General features: G+C 37.5%; 1 protein-coding gene across 4 annotated transcripts in view; it reads left to right on the forward strand.

Annotated features, from left to right (window-relative positions):
• PTPRC (protein tyrosine phosphatase receptor type C) overlaps positions 1-17,110 on the forward strand; it is a 58,507-nt gene that overhangs the window by 29,691 nt on the left and 11,706 nt on the right. Inside the window, exons 3-15 of one of the 4 annotated variants that reach the window (XM_066192284.1) lie at positions 3,166-3,192; positions 3,632-3,772; positions 4,564-4,662; positions 6,012-6,044; positions 6,268-6,495; positions 7,002-7,130; positions 7,954-8,103; positions 8,727-8,861; positions 10,041-10,199; positions 12,263-12,459; positions 14,206-14,266; positions 14,931-15,039; positions 16,182-16,213. In XM_066192284.1, the coding sequence (XP_066048381.1) occupies positions 3,166-3,192; positions 3,632-3,772; positions 4,564-4,662; positions 6,012-6,044; positions 6,268-6,495; positions 7,002-7,130; positions 7,954-8,103; positions 8,727-8,861; positions 10,041-10,199; positions 12,263-12,459; positions 14,206-14,266; positions 14,931-15,039; positions 16,182-16,213 (1,500 nt within the window). Of the gene's footprint in view, positions 1-161; positions 203-3,165; positions 3,193-3,631; positions 3,773-4,563; positions 4,663-6,011; positions 6,045-6,267; positions 6,496-7,001; positions 7,131-7,953; positions 8,104-8,726; positions 8,862-10,040; positions 10,200-12,262; positions 12,460-14,205; positions 14,267-14,930; positions 15,040-16,181; positions 16,214-17,110 lie in introns of those variants that run through there. The other 3 variants (XM_066192285.1, XM_066192287.1, XM_066192286.1) reach the window with 3 other exon arrangements.

The raw sequence follows: 17,110 nt of genomic DNA on the forward strand, positions 1-17,110 counted from the left end.
GTTGGCAGCCTATCATTCCATCTCAAACCCTTCTTTGAAGCAGCAGCTGCATTCTGTCTGCCAGCTGGTAGGAAGGAGAATGAAAGCAATTAGCCAGGCTCCCATCTGCCCATGGGATGAGCTGCTGGTTATATCTTTTTCCAGGCCATGTGACTGAGGCCACATCTGCCCAAACATTACTGAATGGGTTTGAAATCTTTAGGTAAGTCAGCGGGAACCAACTGGTGGCCAAATCAAGAGAAGGGAGAGAGACGCTTAAAAAACTTACTGCAGAAGTAGGAACTTTTTCTGTGCTATAATTCTTCCACTTGGGTGATGTCATCTTATCCTTGTTATCCTACACATATCATCTTAAGAATGTCTTATGGTTGGATGCAGTTTAAGCTTTGAGAAAAGTTTTGGGGTAGTTCCCATTTCAACACAGACTGACTTGCTTAGTTTGGTAATCATCAAGCTTTCCTACTGCAGAGCATGTGTTTGGGGGATTGGACATCCTCCTTACATTTTAAAGGTATTTTTGGATTTCAGCTATCAAATTTCTAGAGTTATGTTTTAAAATATAAACATGAGTAGACAGTTTTGTCTTTGAGGTTAGCTTGGTTAGCCTGAGGTTAGCTTAGACATTTGTTAGTGCTGGGAAAGTTTTGGAAAATAAATTAATAGTAGCAATATACCTATTAATCTCAGAGCAACAGAATCTGATGTGTTGGGATCCTTCTTGATTTTCCTTCATTTTACTCAGTATCTTTCAAATAGGTTTCATGGGGAAATGCATTTGCTTTTCTTTTTGAGAGGATTTTTTAGTGTTCTGGTGCCACCTATTGAATTCTTTTCAACTGCATCCTATTCCATTGCTATAATAAAGCAAATCAGGGAATAGAATCACAGGAGAGCAGGAGACCCTGGAAGGGCATAAAACTACCATGAAATTCTGTTAAAATGACAGTGCCTAGTTAGTTATAGGGGAGAAAATAGGACAATCTCAGACTATTATTTGCCATAATGTTTTAAGACACTGCTCTGAGCAAGGCAGTGGGAACAGGCGATCTCTTGAGGTCTCTTCTAGCCTGGAGTTCTATGATTATGTGTAATGTTTAGCATCTCTCACTGGGAGTGAGCAATAAACTCTATTTAAGCTATTAGCATTATTCCTAACTTTACAAAGGGGAGGGACGGGGAAAATTATTTTCACAGGAATGTTAAGGAAGTGAATGAGGCAACCAGAAACACAACACCAACAAGCTTATGATCCCCCTTATCTCTTATTATCTGACTTTACCTGGAAGAGGCAATCGTGATGTATATATTTTTGTCTCTATTATGCTTGCATCAGAGATCAGTAAATAGCTTGAAAAGTATTTCTGTAATCTGAGCAGAGTTTAATTTAGGACTTTTCCTGCAACTTCTTTTATTTTGTTCTTGGAAAATTTTCTAAGTGAAAGTGCATCTCTGCCAGTGGTCAGTTAATATTTGGCTTGAGGTATATTTGATGTGCTAAACCAAAGATTTGGGAAAGGAGGGGGAATAATTGATTCTTCAGCAAATAAGCCATTTGAAAAAAGAAAAATCACATTATGGAATTTAGAATGACTAACTTTCAGCTTTCAAACACTGAATTGAAAACCATGAAAACACACTGAAAATTTATTGCTTATGGAAAATATAAATGGATATGAATGTTAGCTTTTACATATAGTTATAGATCATACAATTGTTGTAAAGAAATATTGCAGACAGAAGGTTTCAGATGCTGAAGGTACATTGATAGTTCAAAAGATCACGTATATTTTTCTTTCTTATCTGTAACTTCTCTTAGGTTAGGAAGCTTCATGTGCTAAGATTCCATAGCTTTGAAAAGAATGCATGGTCTGTGTTTTAATGAAGATATATAGATATAAATGAATTAACATGCTAGGCCTGTTAGTATAGTGGTTTCTACACCCATGTTATTCAATCAGTTGTCAGTCTGCTACATTTTAGAGATTATATTCTTACAATTAAGAGCAATGTTATTTTGACAGTTTCATATGATTTCAGGCAAACCTCATAGACCCATATCCTCATCTCATGGACCAAATTTTAGGCAACACCCTTCCCCACTTCTGTAAGAAATAAATGCCGCATTACTGTTTTTAGCCAATCTAAACAGACTGCTGTTGATACTTTTTCTTTAAGGTATCAGGCTACTGGCTTTTTTCCAAATTGTAATTTGTAGTAAGAGATCTTGCATGGTGTACAGTCCACAACAAATTCAGTTGCTCACTAGAAAAGTATTTGCAAGACTTTATATTTTGTGTACATTTCATATTCATATCATGGCTTAGACACGCTTCATGACAGTTCCAAGCACCAAGAAATTCTCACTCCCTGCAGGTGACATTGCCATCGCTGGTTGTATGTTTTTAATGGCTGTTGTCAGCCTTCTGAACTGTCCATACGGGGTGCAGAATCCATGGTGGCCACTGAGCAGCCAACACCTGTGCTGCTGCTCGTCAGGTTGATAAAATCTCTGGAGTCCCAGGATATCTGCTTGTGTTGATCTTCTGTGTCAGAGATGAGGGACATGGCTTTGATGCTGACACATGAACAGGACACTTATGTATCCCCCACAAGTATTGCAGTTTCTCACATAAACCTGGCTTTTTGCTTTAAAGGTTGAAGGAGTTTATTTTCAAAAGAGTAAAGCTATAGCAGCTGTGAAGTGCCATGTAGGGAAGCTGAAGTAATAGAGAAATTATAAACAGGAAAGCACTACCTGAAAAACATGTGCCACAAAAAAGAGATAAATAAATTCCAAGAAACAAACATAGTGGGAAGGGTCTGGTAGAAAAAGAGCAAAAGGAGGAAGGAAGAGCCAAGCAGGTGGATGGAATTTTGTCAGATGGGGCCCTGAGCAGCCTGATCTGCTGGGTGGCATCCCTGCCCATGGCATGGGATCCTCTCTAACCCAGACCATTCTGTGATTCCGTGATTCTGTGATTTTTGACTGTATACTTGATGTTTGGGGGTCTGGTTGTTGATACATCCACTAAATATAACTTAAGAATGTGTAATTTCCTGGAGAAAGCTTAGCTGGTATTTGGGAGGAAGGAATGTGTCTTTTTATATTTTTGGCAAATTCCTTGAAAGTTTAAGTTACACTTTTTCTCTCTTTCTCTTTTTCAGGGGAGGAGACAATGACGACCACACCTGGTAAGAAACAATTTACATGGCAGAACTGCATTGATTTTTTTTATTCTTCCTGTCAATTTCTTCTTTATTTTTCTCACATACAGGTATCTCACAGAGTGTATAATGCTTTTTCATTCACCCAACAAAATGAAATATGCTATCTTAATAGGCAGGAATATCAGACAAGTCTGGTTTTGAGTAATGTATTTAGGTATATTTTAAAACACAGCATTTAGTATGAAAGGCACAATCATAACCAAAAAAGAATATACTCACTGGTTGCTCATCTAACACCTGTTGAATCTCTTGCACTTGAAATGTTTGCCATGCCTTTACTTCGTTAAAAACTCCCAGGGTCTCCAGTGGAGTGCTCCAGCACTGCACCCTGGTATTGCTGTCCCTCCTCGGCCGGGCACACAGTGATGAAGCATTAACGACCCTGCTGTCCCTCTCACCACAGGTACCATCCCTGCAGACACCACGCACTTCTCCACGCACGCCGAGCCCAGCCCCGGCACGGCTCCGAGCAGCCCAGCACGCACCAGCACCTCTGCTGCCCTCACTGCACTCACTCCCTCTGCCTCCGGGAATGCTGCAGCAGGTTTGCTGTCTTCCTTTAGAAGCCACGCTCTGCCCTCAGATCTCTAGGGGAAAACAAAGTCATTCAGCACCAGGGTGGCCTTTTTCAGCTCATGGTCGTCAAATTGAGGAGGTGTCTGCGCTTTGGCACAGCGGCACTGCCAGGGTTACGTGCAGGATCTGCTATCGGAGGGCCAGGTCTTGCAGTCACCACAGCAGTATCTAAATGCCAGCTGCAGCCAACAAGGCTGTCCCCAAAGCAAAGAGGAATAGGAATGAACCTAAAAGAGAATATAGGAACCTGTCAGTGGTTTATAAGCAGGGAGATAAACAACGAGATATTATAAGAAATATAGTGAGGAAGATATGTGATCTGGCAAAGGAGCACTACCTAGAGTTGTTGTTTGTGAAACAGCACAAGCACTATTCATAATTCTGCTTTACTGTTAGAATATAGCAAAATGTTCTAGTTTTTCCCAGTTCACAAATGGTAACATTATTTTTATGTTGACTTCATCTGGAATTATGACTAAATAATGACAAAAAAATTGTCATTGTATATTGCAAAATTCATTTGTAAGTGGTATACTCCTAAAAATTTACTTTCTATTTAAATGCTCTTTTTTTGTTGTTTATTTACTACATTAACATGAATTTTCTTTCAGCAGTCTTCTCTAAATTACAAAAATCCCCTAAGAAAAAAAAAAAAAACAAAAACAGAGAATGCTATAGTGTAAGACATTTCTGACAACAAAGCCATATGAAAAAATGAATTTCACTTTTTAATGCTGATATTTGTTTATTTTCTTACAGATGATTCCAATTCAACATCCTTGCACAACACCACCTCATCAGACAGCATGCCAGCAAGCACTGGGACCAGCCCCACTCCCAGCTCCACTCACACAATAGGTGACAAACTTGCACACAGTTATCACAGTTCTGATACATCAGGCACAGAAAATGGGTTTGAATCACGCAATTCATTTCAAATGTATCAAACCCAAGCATACAAATTAGGCATACAACTGCATTAAACTTCAGTGTGTTCTTAGGAACCTTACTGTTTATGAATAATATTAAAGATACCAGATTTGTTACTTGTCAAGCAAGTGCTAAATAGAAATTATTTCCACAGTGGCACATAGTAGGAGGTTAAATGTGTCAATTATTGTGTCAGTACTCCCCTTGTTATTCACAGAAATGTGCCCAAGCAGCAAAAAAGTCTGAATACATCCAAGATCTTTGTGCCTCTCTGTCTTCCGGTGTCTTCCCTTTGGTTTCACACAGCAGTATTACTTTCTTGGGATCTAGTAGTTCAAGTACTTACAGTGATTTTAGTTGCCATTGGGCTTAAGGAATTACTCAGGTTCGTAAAATATATGTATGTGCTTGTGCAAAGTACGTCCAGGAGCTGGACACTTCCCATCTTTTTGAACTGACCTTCGAGTAGCTGTAGGCTGCTGTCTGCTCTTTGACAAACTGAGCTTAGCCTTTACTTGTGGGTGTTCTGCCCCTAACAATCTTGGTGACTCTCCAGTGGTCCCTCTCAGTTTGCCCTCTCCTTAAGACCACTATCCAGCCAGGTGACTCCCAGCCTGGAGGCAGGCAAATCTGGGGCTACCTTCTATGAAAAAAAAATAGATACCAGCATGTGATACTTTTACCTTGGGATATATTAAGTAACTGTTTTCAGGATAACTTCTTTGCTCAAGCTTCTGTACAGAAAATACCAGCAAAAATTTCTCTTGGGTGTCCCAGTGTAAAAGTAGTCATTGAATGATCTGTGCTGTTGCATAAATCTTATTCCAAAGGCAAGAACGGCAGTGCAAAAAGCAGGAAAATGTTGTTTCTTTGGTGACATTTTATACTGCTCAGTTACCAACTCCATAGCATACATATCCTGGAAAACTGCTGTAGTTTATCATACTGCTATGAGAATGTGTGGTTTTGGAATGTTCTTGTGTAACTTTGTACTCAGAAATGTTACTAATAACCAGTTTGATTTCTAGTTTGTTGATGTCATTGGAAAATTGTGAAAGACACATGATCCCTAAAATAACTAGTTAAAGAATGGGGTTATGTGTAGCTGATGTTTTCTTCCCTCTTTCAAATGCGAGAGGAGTGCTAAATACATGTACTTGTATTGAATGTATTAAACCAAGAGTTAGGGGCTGTACTGGTCACCCTTCTGCAATGCTCTGTAGTAAAAATACCCAGTCTGTTAAGAAAGGCCTTCATATTGTTTTCTTTTCTTACAGAAACTACCACAGAGATGCCTGCAGTACCTTGTGGTAAGAACCAAACCCTGTATTGTCCTTCAGTCTTGGAATGTGACCAAACAGTAAACTCAAATACAGAAAATTGGTGCAGCTGATAAAGCAGTAAAAAATAAAACTGATCAATTAACATCTTGGGTTATTTTATAGAATGTCTTCCAGTTCTAGAAGAAGTAAGATTAAAGTTATTTAAGAATTCTGGTCTTTTCACCTCCATTTACAGTGTCTTTTTTTTTAGATATTTTTGGAAAAATAAAAGATTTTGAGAGTGACTCCGAAATGGCTGAAGTTATACTGGAAATTCCCACAAAAGACACAGAATATTTTATTACGGGTGGTGGCAGGAAGATAACTGTGAGTTCCAGCAACCATTCAGTAGAGCTTCCAAAATGCCAGATATACACTGTTGAAGTTAAAAATCGCAAGTGTTCAAACAGTACTGCTTCTTCTTTTCCTGTTCCAAAAGGTAGGTGTAAAAGGGTTTTAGTAGTTTCTTTTCTTTTTACTTCCCTAGGTTTCTTTGTCTATTTTTTTGTTGCTTTTCAGAGAATCAGACAGAAAGTTTTCATATTTTATCCATGTTTTGCAAGATATTTTGAAGTTGCACATTAAAACTTATCAGTATTTTCTTAAAGAATAATGTAAAGAAACCATAGTTTTTTCATTCTAAAGAAAAAGGGGAACATATATGCCGTGTGGTAAACAATAGCAAGACTAACCACCACTTCAAAACTGGTGGTAATGCTGAATATCTGGACTAAAACTTTAATTCATTATTTGAATACCTGTGTGTCTTTATCTCATAAAAGCTTTTTCAATTTTTACTTTCCATTTCTTATTAAATTCTTTGTATATTATTCTATATGATTGTATCTTCATATTGCAGAAAAAGTAAAAAAATATAAATGAACTGTTATTTAAAGACTGAGGATAGCCAGTGTCACAATGATGTGTAAAATTCTTCCTTTCCAGTCAACAATGATCCTCTTAAAGTCAACGACACAACCGACACATCTGCCACGTTATGTTGGAGTAGCTCACTTGCCTGTGCTAATGTGACTGTTGCCTGCAACGGGTCATCACCTCAAACCTATTCTAGTTGTGAGTATTTATTTCTTTATCTTTAAAAGCATTGTTGATGTCGTCCTTGGGTGAGAGACTGGCAGATTTACGTTAAGTGCCAGTCTGAGGGAAGGGTAGCTCAGGATTCCTGGGATTGCCAGTTGGAGGACTACCATCCCCACACAGTGCAGATCTGGGAAAGTTCAAACCCAGAGACCTCTTTTGCTGACTTTACCAGCTTCACAAGTCACACAAATTGTGGATATTTTGAGGTCCTGTTTGTTTTTCTGAAGGGGAGCTGAGCAGTGTGGATATGCTGCAGTCACACCACACACAGTGGATGTGCTGTGAGCTGACCCCTCGCAGGCTGCCTTGGCCACTGGCTCCTGGATGGTGCAAGGCCAGGCTTTCTGCTCGCAGAGCCAGCTGGCCTGAGGACATGCCACCCTGTGTGATAGGGCAGATATGGATGCTGAATGGCCTATGTGTCTCAGAAAAATGGGTGACGGATGTCTGGGGCTGGAGATTTCCTGCTTCAGGGAGCTGAGGAGCTAGGAAGCCATTCCAGGGATCTGCCAGACTCCCCATGACATGTTCTGATTTCTGTAGAAAAGCTGTTTCCTTGGAAAGTCAAATCATGACCTTTACTGATGAAAAGTAAAGATCTATGCAGACTAAGTTGGTATGTAAGAACCTAAAATCTAGGCATTGGATCAGGTTGTACATATTTCTGATTGAAATAGTATGATAGTTTATTACAAATTATATCGAACAAATATGGTAGAGAAAATCTCAGTTAAAATGGTGCCACATACTTTCGGAGTTGTGAAAAATATTGATAAAGCTCTTCTTGTGACTACAGATTCACAGTCTGCACACTTGAGAGGAAATTCAATTTGTGTAGTGCTGGGAGATTTATCACCATTCAGTCAGTACCACTGCAATGGATCCATGCATTTTAATGAAAAGAATGTTTCCAACCAAAGCTTCCCCATAAATACAGACTGTGCCGGTAAGTGTAATGCTTACTTTTGCTTTAGATTCCACATATTTCTGGGAACCCCTACTATGAAACCCATTATCTGGGTTTTCTGGGGTTAAAGATACACTTTGAGCAGCTTTCTCAGCCAAACTCAGCTTCTCCTTCAGCTCCTCCTTCCTGGTCTCCTGCCCTCGTGGTTGTTCTTTGATTGCAGTCACCCTCTCAGTCTTCCAGTCTGAGCTTTCTTTCCTTCAGTCAGAGACTGTGATTATTTTTTGTTGCTGTTTTGGAGAGTGAGAACATGGTCAACTATATGGAATTTTGAATGAAGATGCACACAAAAAAGAAGTGCAGACCTAGTCTGAAACAAGTCTTAAATTCCTGATTTGAAGACCCTGGACAGTTTTAGTAAAATGTGATGTTGCTCTTTTCACCTTGTCCTGAAATGGATGAAATTACAGTAATATGATGCTTTTACATGTACACAGTTTATACTTATGTATACTTTCTTGAAATAGAGTACAAAAAATATTACATGTTGTTGGTATCTTTCTTTACTGTCAGATTTAATTTAATTAATCAAAGTAGGTGAAAAGAGGAACACTTTTTATTTTCATTTATTGCTAATTATTGTTGTTTTTCTTTTACAACAGTTCCAGAAGCACCAAAAAACCTACAAGTAACACATAAAAATACCACAAGTGTAAAAGTTACATGGACAAAACCTGATAATACTTTGAGGGGTCCCATAAAGGGCTACTCTGTGAAATTCTATGTGAACAACGAAAGTAAGTATATTCACTGTTAAGTAATTCATTGCAAGGGTGTAATTACAGAGCACCAAGCATAATGCACTCTCAAATCCTACTGGAATCTCTTAATACTGCAATTTTTCTTTTTTTTAGACAAATGTTAAAAATTCCTTCCTTTAAGGTTGTTCCAGTTGAACTTTCAGTTGAGATTATTCAGTTTACCATGTCAGGACATGATCCTGTCACCCTTCAGTTGGCATAAACATATGGTAGTTAGGCATAAACATGTTTAGATAGGTATAGCCAGGGGATTGCCTCCTGCTATGTGGCATCTCCTTTCAGATATGCTGATCTAAGCTACCTTACATTTCAATGAATAAATCTGTATCCATTGTACTGGGATCATGTTCTCCTGATGCAAGCTTTTCTTCAAAACAAGGACTGGAAAATGAGGTTTTTAATACGAAGAGCCTGATAATAATAAATATGTATCAGGTTTAAGCTAGTCCTGGATTGATTAATCCTCTAGGCTGAATTCAGCCTTTCTGTTCACATTCTGCAGGTTATGTAAACCTGGGTTGCCAAAGGAACCAAAGGCTGTCATGCTCCTGTGCTCCTCTGATACAAATAATCTCTCCCATTCTCTATGTCCCAAATTTGACCACAATTCAGAATGAACTGGCCTCATGAGCCAGTCTCTGTGGCTGTTTTGGCTTGGCCAGTGTAGGAGGTGGAGGCAGGAAGGTGTGGGTGCAGGGAGGTCACATGGCAAGCAGGCAGGAGGAAGCATGGAAAGGCCATGGCTCCCCAGCTCCCCAGGCCACCAAAGCCCAGCTGCAGTGTGGGCAGCAGCTTTGCTCATGTTCCTTCTCATGCAATTCCTTTCTTCTGCTGTTTGCCACTCCTGAAAGCACGACTCCCACAGCATCTCTGGCATCACACCAGGACAGATTTGCTCAGTGTGCAGTGACACCTTCTTACTTACCAGTTCCCAGGCTGAATGTACTCTTTGTATGCAAATACTCTCTGTGTATTTATGTATTTCCTCCTCTTCCTGAGCCTTCACTTAGCCTTAGTAAGCAAAGAAAAGCCACCAGATTAAGGTAATTAAAATAGAAATACTTATGACAGTGGTTTCAGGTAGCTCTGATAAAGTGTAAGAGTTCCTGTGCTTCTAACATAGATTTCATCAATTTCATTAATTTCATTTTTCAGGCGTTCATTACACAAAAACCCACACAACTGAATATACCTTCAATGGATTTGAACCTTATACCAAAGCTTCTGTAGTTGTGACTGCATTTACAATCAACAACCACAATCAGATACTTGAAAATAGCAGTAAGAGCTATGAATTTACAACAGAAGCGGGAGGTAAATCTGTTTGCTAACTCTTATGACCTAGGCTGATACCAACACAAAGCATTTGTACTTTCCTAGTGTAGTTCATTATGTTTTATACATAGTATAAAATATAATGTCAAGAAATATTAGTCAAGAAGGTGATAAATATTAAAATAATTGTACTGACATTCATATCATTAGTGTCCCATTTAGAATTAATGTTGATCTATTTTTTAATTATGCACTTTGTATTAGTGTATTAGTATTTTTCTTGTATATATATAAAATTTGAGAAAGAAGATTTAATTAATTTGAAATTTTTGTGATGTTTTTAAGAAGCATTATGTCCCAAGATAAAGAAAAAATTTGAATTAAACAAAAAGAGAATAAAAAAAGTTTTTTTTCTTTGTGGCGTGAAAGCTACAAAGATGTGCAGCCCGGACCTTCTGTTGTGTAGTTTCCTGTTTGCTTGAAGCAGATCCAGGCTACACCAACACTGTCCATCTGTAATGGATGTCAGTTTGGATGTACCTGTACACAGATTCCAACATTAGGTTAAAGCTGAAAAAATGTTCAGAAAGGTCTGTGCATCTTTTTGGAACTATCCTTTCAAAAGTATAGTTTGAAGTATACAGAGATCAGAATTGTCACCTGAAGCCCGACAAATAAAAAAGAGCTGATAAATTAATTTACTGATAAATATAAACAGATTGATCTAAGACTGAACTGTTATACAAATTTAAATATGGCTTTAATTTTTAGGAAGCCCTAATATGAGCATGATCATGGTTTTTTCTCTATGAAAATCTAGTTTGAGTGTATTATTTTCTAAGCCCTCACTTTCTGAGTTCCACTCATTGAAGTCTACAATATAAGTTTATGGATATGCAAACAACCTCATTTCCCTTATTTTTTGAGAAAATAATAAGTAGTGTCATGAATTTATGGCATTAATTAGACCTTCTCCAACTGTCACAACAGTTGATAATAAGTCAAGCAGGAAGTGGAAGACTTTTATGGCTTCTTTAACCGAAGAATGTATCAGTAGAACACAAGTCCTTGGAAGGAGGAAAACCCCTACATTTTATAAAAGATGTTTTCATCTTCAACAAACACATTGCCTCCGGAACTGTTCACTTTCTCTTTGTCACAGCTCTTTCAGCAGCATGTGGAATAGGAATCTAACAGATCTGCCCTGTGAATAAAAATGATCAGCTATGATGTAACCTCACACTCAGCCAAGTCAAATATCCCACCACTCCTCACATGGGAGATTTGATCTCCCTATAAAGCCTTACAGGTCTTAGCTCTTCATTGGAAGAAATAAGAAGCTGCTGGGTTGTTCTTTGTGGGGGTTTTTTGTTTGTTTGTTTATGTTTTTGTTTTTGTTTTTTCCAGTATGCTGTTTTGCAATTTGACATGATTTTGTAGAAAATTTCCATGGTGGTGTTCTACTGAGATGTGTCTACTGAAATGTGGTTACTGAAATGAGGCTGCTTTACACAGGCTGCCCCATCTACTTTCTGAAAGGTTTTATTAGCTCTCAGTGAAAGGTCTCTTAGCTGTGCAGTCTGAAACCTGCAACATACAAAACTCGAGTTTGAACCCACAGATTAGATTTAACAGATTCTGTATCATTAAAATGTTTTTGTGGCTTTAGGCCAGACTTAAGAGTAAGGACACTGTTCCAAATATTAGAATATACTAGTGACTCCTGGGAGAAAATTTAATGTCGTTTTGAAATGAATATTGACATGGAGAACTCTTTTTTCTCTTGTCTTGTCTGTTGCTCCATGTTCCTCAAATGAGAAAATGATGTCAGATGTAAGAGAGATTTGCTCATACTATTTTTGCAGTCTGACTGTCAGTAGAGCCTTTTCAGTTCCACTTCACATCTTTTCCGGCTTAGATAAGCCTATGATTAAGTCAAAATTGATTTTACTTATCTTGTTAAATTGGAACTGAAATTTTTAAGGAAGGAAATATATGAAGTTATTGAGAGAAGACAGGAAACAGACGTGAGCACATACAGCTTGAAATGTTGGGTTTGAAATGATGAGAATAGAGCAAGTAACCCTTTTTCTTGTCTACAGTACCAGAAAAAGTGACTGAGGTTAAGAAAACCTTGACAGCTGATAATGCTGTCCAGATTACGTGCAGAAAACAAAAAGAGTTTGGACCACGTGCAGAATTTAAATTGATTTGGGAGAATGATAAAAAAACTGAAAGCAAAGGCCAATGTGAATTTAAAAGAGAAAATCTCTACTACTTGACAAACTATACATTTAAGGTAAGTTAGATTATTGTATTAAAAGATATAAAATATTGCTGTGTTTTCATTGTTTAAACATATTATGCTTGATTTTAGGGAAAAAGGGCAAATATGATGGCAGAGGAGTAAATATATAATCTCTAGGCTTCAGGTGTAAAAAAGTAATGATTATTTTGGAACTAAAATGTATATGTGCCTTACCTATCAAGCAATCCCTGGTGTGCTATTCCACATAGGTTCTAACAGCAATAAAAATACAAGCAGAATAGACTGCTTTGTACTTGGTTCAGAGAGAAGTTTGGGGTTTCTCTAAGATTAAAATAGTTTCTTGAGTATGATTGATATTTTAGTTTTTAAAACATATTCCATTTAATGAATAAAGATTTTTGGTTCTTCAGGGATTAATTAGTGTAAAGCAGTTCAGATCCTTTTGCATGTCCTAACATCAGCCTCTCACAAGCCAGTCCTTGTGTCTATACAAAATACATCATCCTCTGTTTACACACTGCACTTTCCTGAAGGCTTCCTGCAATTTTCTCTTCTGTCAAACATTTCACCCTTTTGGGGTTGCCTGCAAAAGCAATGGTCTTGTGTGATTCCGTAAATATGCCCAGCAGGAATATTTCTTATATCCTGATAGGTCCTCCCAGTAAAGTTTAGGCAAGAAAGTAACCAGTAAGAGTGATGGAATTCTACTAATTTTAGAAAGTAGTTATGTTTTTATTCCCCACAGTCTTTTCTTCCTTCTCTGTTTTTAACTGCAGAAATGCAGTATCAGAGAACTTGAGTAGTCTCAGTTTCATTTGAATATTTTGTCAGTATTTTTCCAACAGATTCTGCTCAGAGAGCTTTATATTTGGAAAATAAAGATGGGGTCCTGTAGGGGCAAAAGATCCTTGCATCGTCCCAGTAGCACAGGACCTCTGTGCCATTTAAGGTTTTTGTCCACCACTTTTAGTGAGCAGTTTTCCTTACAGAAGAATTTTGCTTCTGCACCTCTAAATCCTGGCTGCTGCTTTGCACTTATTTTGATTAATTCTTACACAAAAACCAGAGAAAGCCTTATGGGCTTAGCTGGCAATGAAAGGACTCTGGTTATAGAGTTATAGAAGACTCCAAAGGGAAAAAAAAAACCTAGTGTGAAATATTTGACTGCAAGCTGTCTTTTAGATCTGATAGGAATTTCTATTAAGGAAATTTAAAAGATTGAATAAATATTAAATATATGATAAAACATAAACATAGCAAAACAAAGTTAGTGTTTTAACACCATCTGAAGTACCCAAAAGTTAATGATGCAAGAAAACACCTTATTTAATTAAACTCTGAATTGCTTACCCAGACACAAATTTGTGCTAAAAACATCAAACTGAGTGTACTAGTATTTACTGTTGCAGCAAATGCGGGTTTTATATATTGCATGGTTATTTTTCAGAATTGAGAGGTTTAATAAAGGATAAAATTGATTTTACTTTGAGACGCATCTGATTTTTGTTTTGTAAAGTGTGTTTCCTATTTTTCTAAATTCTTTTTCCTGTCATCTCCAAATTTTTGAATGCAGATCTTGCTGTAACTAGGGTAGAAACCTGAGCTGAACTATAAAGGTCAATACAGAGATTGACAGCAGACACTGCTGTCGATGGTGTTGTCAATAGATGGATGAATTTCAAAAATCCATTGTGCTTTGTTTTTTAAGAATTGTATGCAGAAAATTTTACTTGTCATATCTGAATATTTCTATTATTGTCACCCCCACTCATACAGATCTACGTGTTTAATGGAAAACATGATGGGCCAGTAGTAGTGGACAGTATAAAAACCAGATGTAAGTAAATATGTACAGCATCTTTACCTTTAGATTTTAGCATAATATAAATAATGTAAATTGTGAATTCAGTTAAATTGCTTCTAATTAAAAATCCAAACTTCCTGTTTTATAGTTAATATTTGATCTGCATTTGAAAAATATCCCCATTCAGTAATACTGTTACAGATCATATTGACAAGTCATTAATCATAACTCAGAATTATTACACAGCTGTGCTTTCTTCAGGAAACATTCAAATGCAACTAGAAATTAATTTCCCTAACTGACATTATTCACTTTAGAATTATTTTCCTGTGTTCAGATCCTGCATTTCAGGAGCTGAACATCTGTGACTTGGCAGAGGCTCCCGATTCCCAGATCAGGAGCAACTGAGAGCTGCACTGTGCAGGTCACAGAGAGCAGGAGACAGGCACAGTAACGCTGAGCCAGTGAGTTGTAGCATTTTGACAGATGGATATGGAGAATTTAAGAGAAAGTTTTCTTAATGAAAACATAAAATTCCCTCCTCTACTTTGGCATAGCAAACTCAAAGCTGTTTGGTTTTTTCCTCCAAAAAGATCCCAAACCAAAAATTGATGAGCCCTGGTTCCCAGGGAGTATACAGTTTTGTTTTGTTTTAAATAATTTTCAAATATTAAATGTATTCTTTTTCTGTTGGTAGATAATTCTAGAGCCTTGATTATATTCTTGGCATTCTTGATCATTGTGACTGTAATTGCTTTACTACTGGTTCTTTACAAAATCTATGATCTTCACAAAAAAAAGCTCAGGTAAACTTCATGTTTGTGTCCCTCTCTTACATAAATGGAAGGGGGGGGATGGGGGTGGCTTTTGGTTTTTCCACAAGATTTCACAGTGGGTAGTGGCAAAATGTTGCAAGTTTGATGTTTCATTAATAGTGGGAAAATATATCTTTTTACCTTTAAATCCTTTTAAAAGAAAGTAATTTTTTGGTGTTTGCCTAACAAAACAAATATAATGAAATAGATTTAAAATCTCTCAGCTCTACCCTTGTTCAAGGCACAAAATGACTTGTCCCTAGTTTTGTGAAAAAGATTTCAGAAATGCCTGGAAAACATTTCCTTCATGATTTAAATCAAAAGTAATGAAAATAATCCACTTTCTTGGAACCCTTTTAAATGCTTGTTCACCCTAAACAATATCTCAGGGAGGTGTTGCTCATTACAGTAATGTCTCGATGGCTCAGCAGTTGTGTAGGACAGAGGATGGAAATAGAAGGATGGCCACTGCCCTCCCTGCTGCCTGCGCCACAGCTCTGCTGACTGCTCTCCTCAGGGGGCACTGATTGCAGGGAGACACATGAGCTGGGGCAATTTCCTCTGAAACCTCTCAGCCCTCTGGCAACAACAGAACTTGGTGACTCTTCCAGCCCCTTTCCCTTTCCTATGCTTCCCTTTAGGGGGAGAGGGAGCTGCTCTTGCTCAGATGCAAACTTTTATGTTTAGGGAAGCCAAACTAATTTTGGCTTGTACAGTTCCAGAGAGCCCGACTTGTTCTTAGCTACTTAGGATTTAGACTTACCATATTTTATGTATGTATCAGTTTTCTGTCAGTAGCAAGAGAAGAGGAGATGGTGTGAACAGTCACTCCAGTGAAGAAATTAAATACACGTTTGTTGTAGGTGAGATGGGCAAAATCATGCAGGCACTAAAGGTTTTGATGTGGCCACCTTGTTTCTGTGCCTTGAGGCAGAAGGGCAGGAGGACAAGGATCCCAACCACCTCTGCATAATCCCAGGTGTAGCACTCTTGTTTCACAGACAGCTTGTAATGCAGGCTGCTGGCTAAAACCAGCCCTGGTGTACTCATAAAAAACTGATTTTATTTAACTTACTGTCGTATATATCTTATTAGTCAAAGCATTTACAGGTTCTGCTTCTTACTTCTTACAGCAATTCTTCTGAAGGCGTGAACCTTGTTGCAGGTGAGTATCTTTATATATTTGGAAATTTATATTTATTTCCATTTAGCAAATGGAGATAAAAATAATCTCAGGTCTTGCTACCACCTTTGGGTTATTGGCATTCTAGGTTGCACACACAGATTACTTGTATCAACATGATGACACCTTATATGAAGGGCAAAAATACTTCTGTAAATACATCGAAGAAGTATTTATAGTTAAGAGAACTGAAAGCTCATTAGTGTTTAAAAACTCTTATTTATTATTCAATTAAAAACCCAGTTATAGTTATCCCAGGCAATGTTTGTGATATGTTTAACACTGAGAATAAATCCAGAATAAAATCCAGCTTAAAACGAAATTTCCCTTTTCTGTGCACCTTTTTCCAAAATGAGAGACTGAACATTAGCCAGTTTTTTTTTTTTTTAACTGAAAAATTTTGAAGGCTTTCAAATCCCAAAGACTGAAAATTTTGTGTATCTTTTTTGCATAAGATTTCAAAGCCCATGAAGAAAGACAGGATCAGTCAATACCAGAAAGCTTCAAGAAGAAAATAGTTTAGAGCACTAAAATTCACAGAAACTAACTACATTAAATGGGAAGTAAGACTGTGTTTAAATTCAAATTCATTTGCTTAGATACACATTTATTAAAAAGTACAACTCTTCAATGTAAATGAAAAAATAATATATGCCTAGTAAGAGATGTTAAAACTTGTTCAGTTGTTATTTTGTCATTCAAGATGATATTGCAGATTATTGCAACTCAGAACCTAAATTGAAGAAAATATGGAAAGTTAGGTGATACTAACTATATTTTATATTTTAGTCACTGACAATAACTGACCAGAGCTGAAGCAGAAGGCAAGGCTGTGGTTATTGAGGCAGTTTCTGTGCCCTGAATATGACAGTCACCATG

The sequence above is a fragment of the Chamaea fasciata genome, unplaced genomic scaffold (genome assembly GCF_029207755.1).
Source record: "Chamaea fasciata isolate MVZ Bird 193981 ecotype frontalis unplaced genomic scaffold, bChaFas1.0.hap1 SCAF_10, whole genome shotgun sequence".
NCBI lineage: Eukaryota > Metazoa > Chordata > Aves > Passeriformes > Sylviidae > Chamaea > Chamaea fasciata.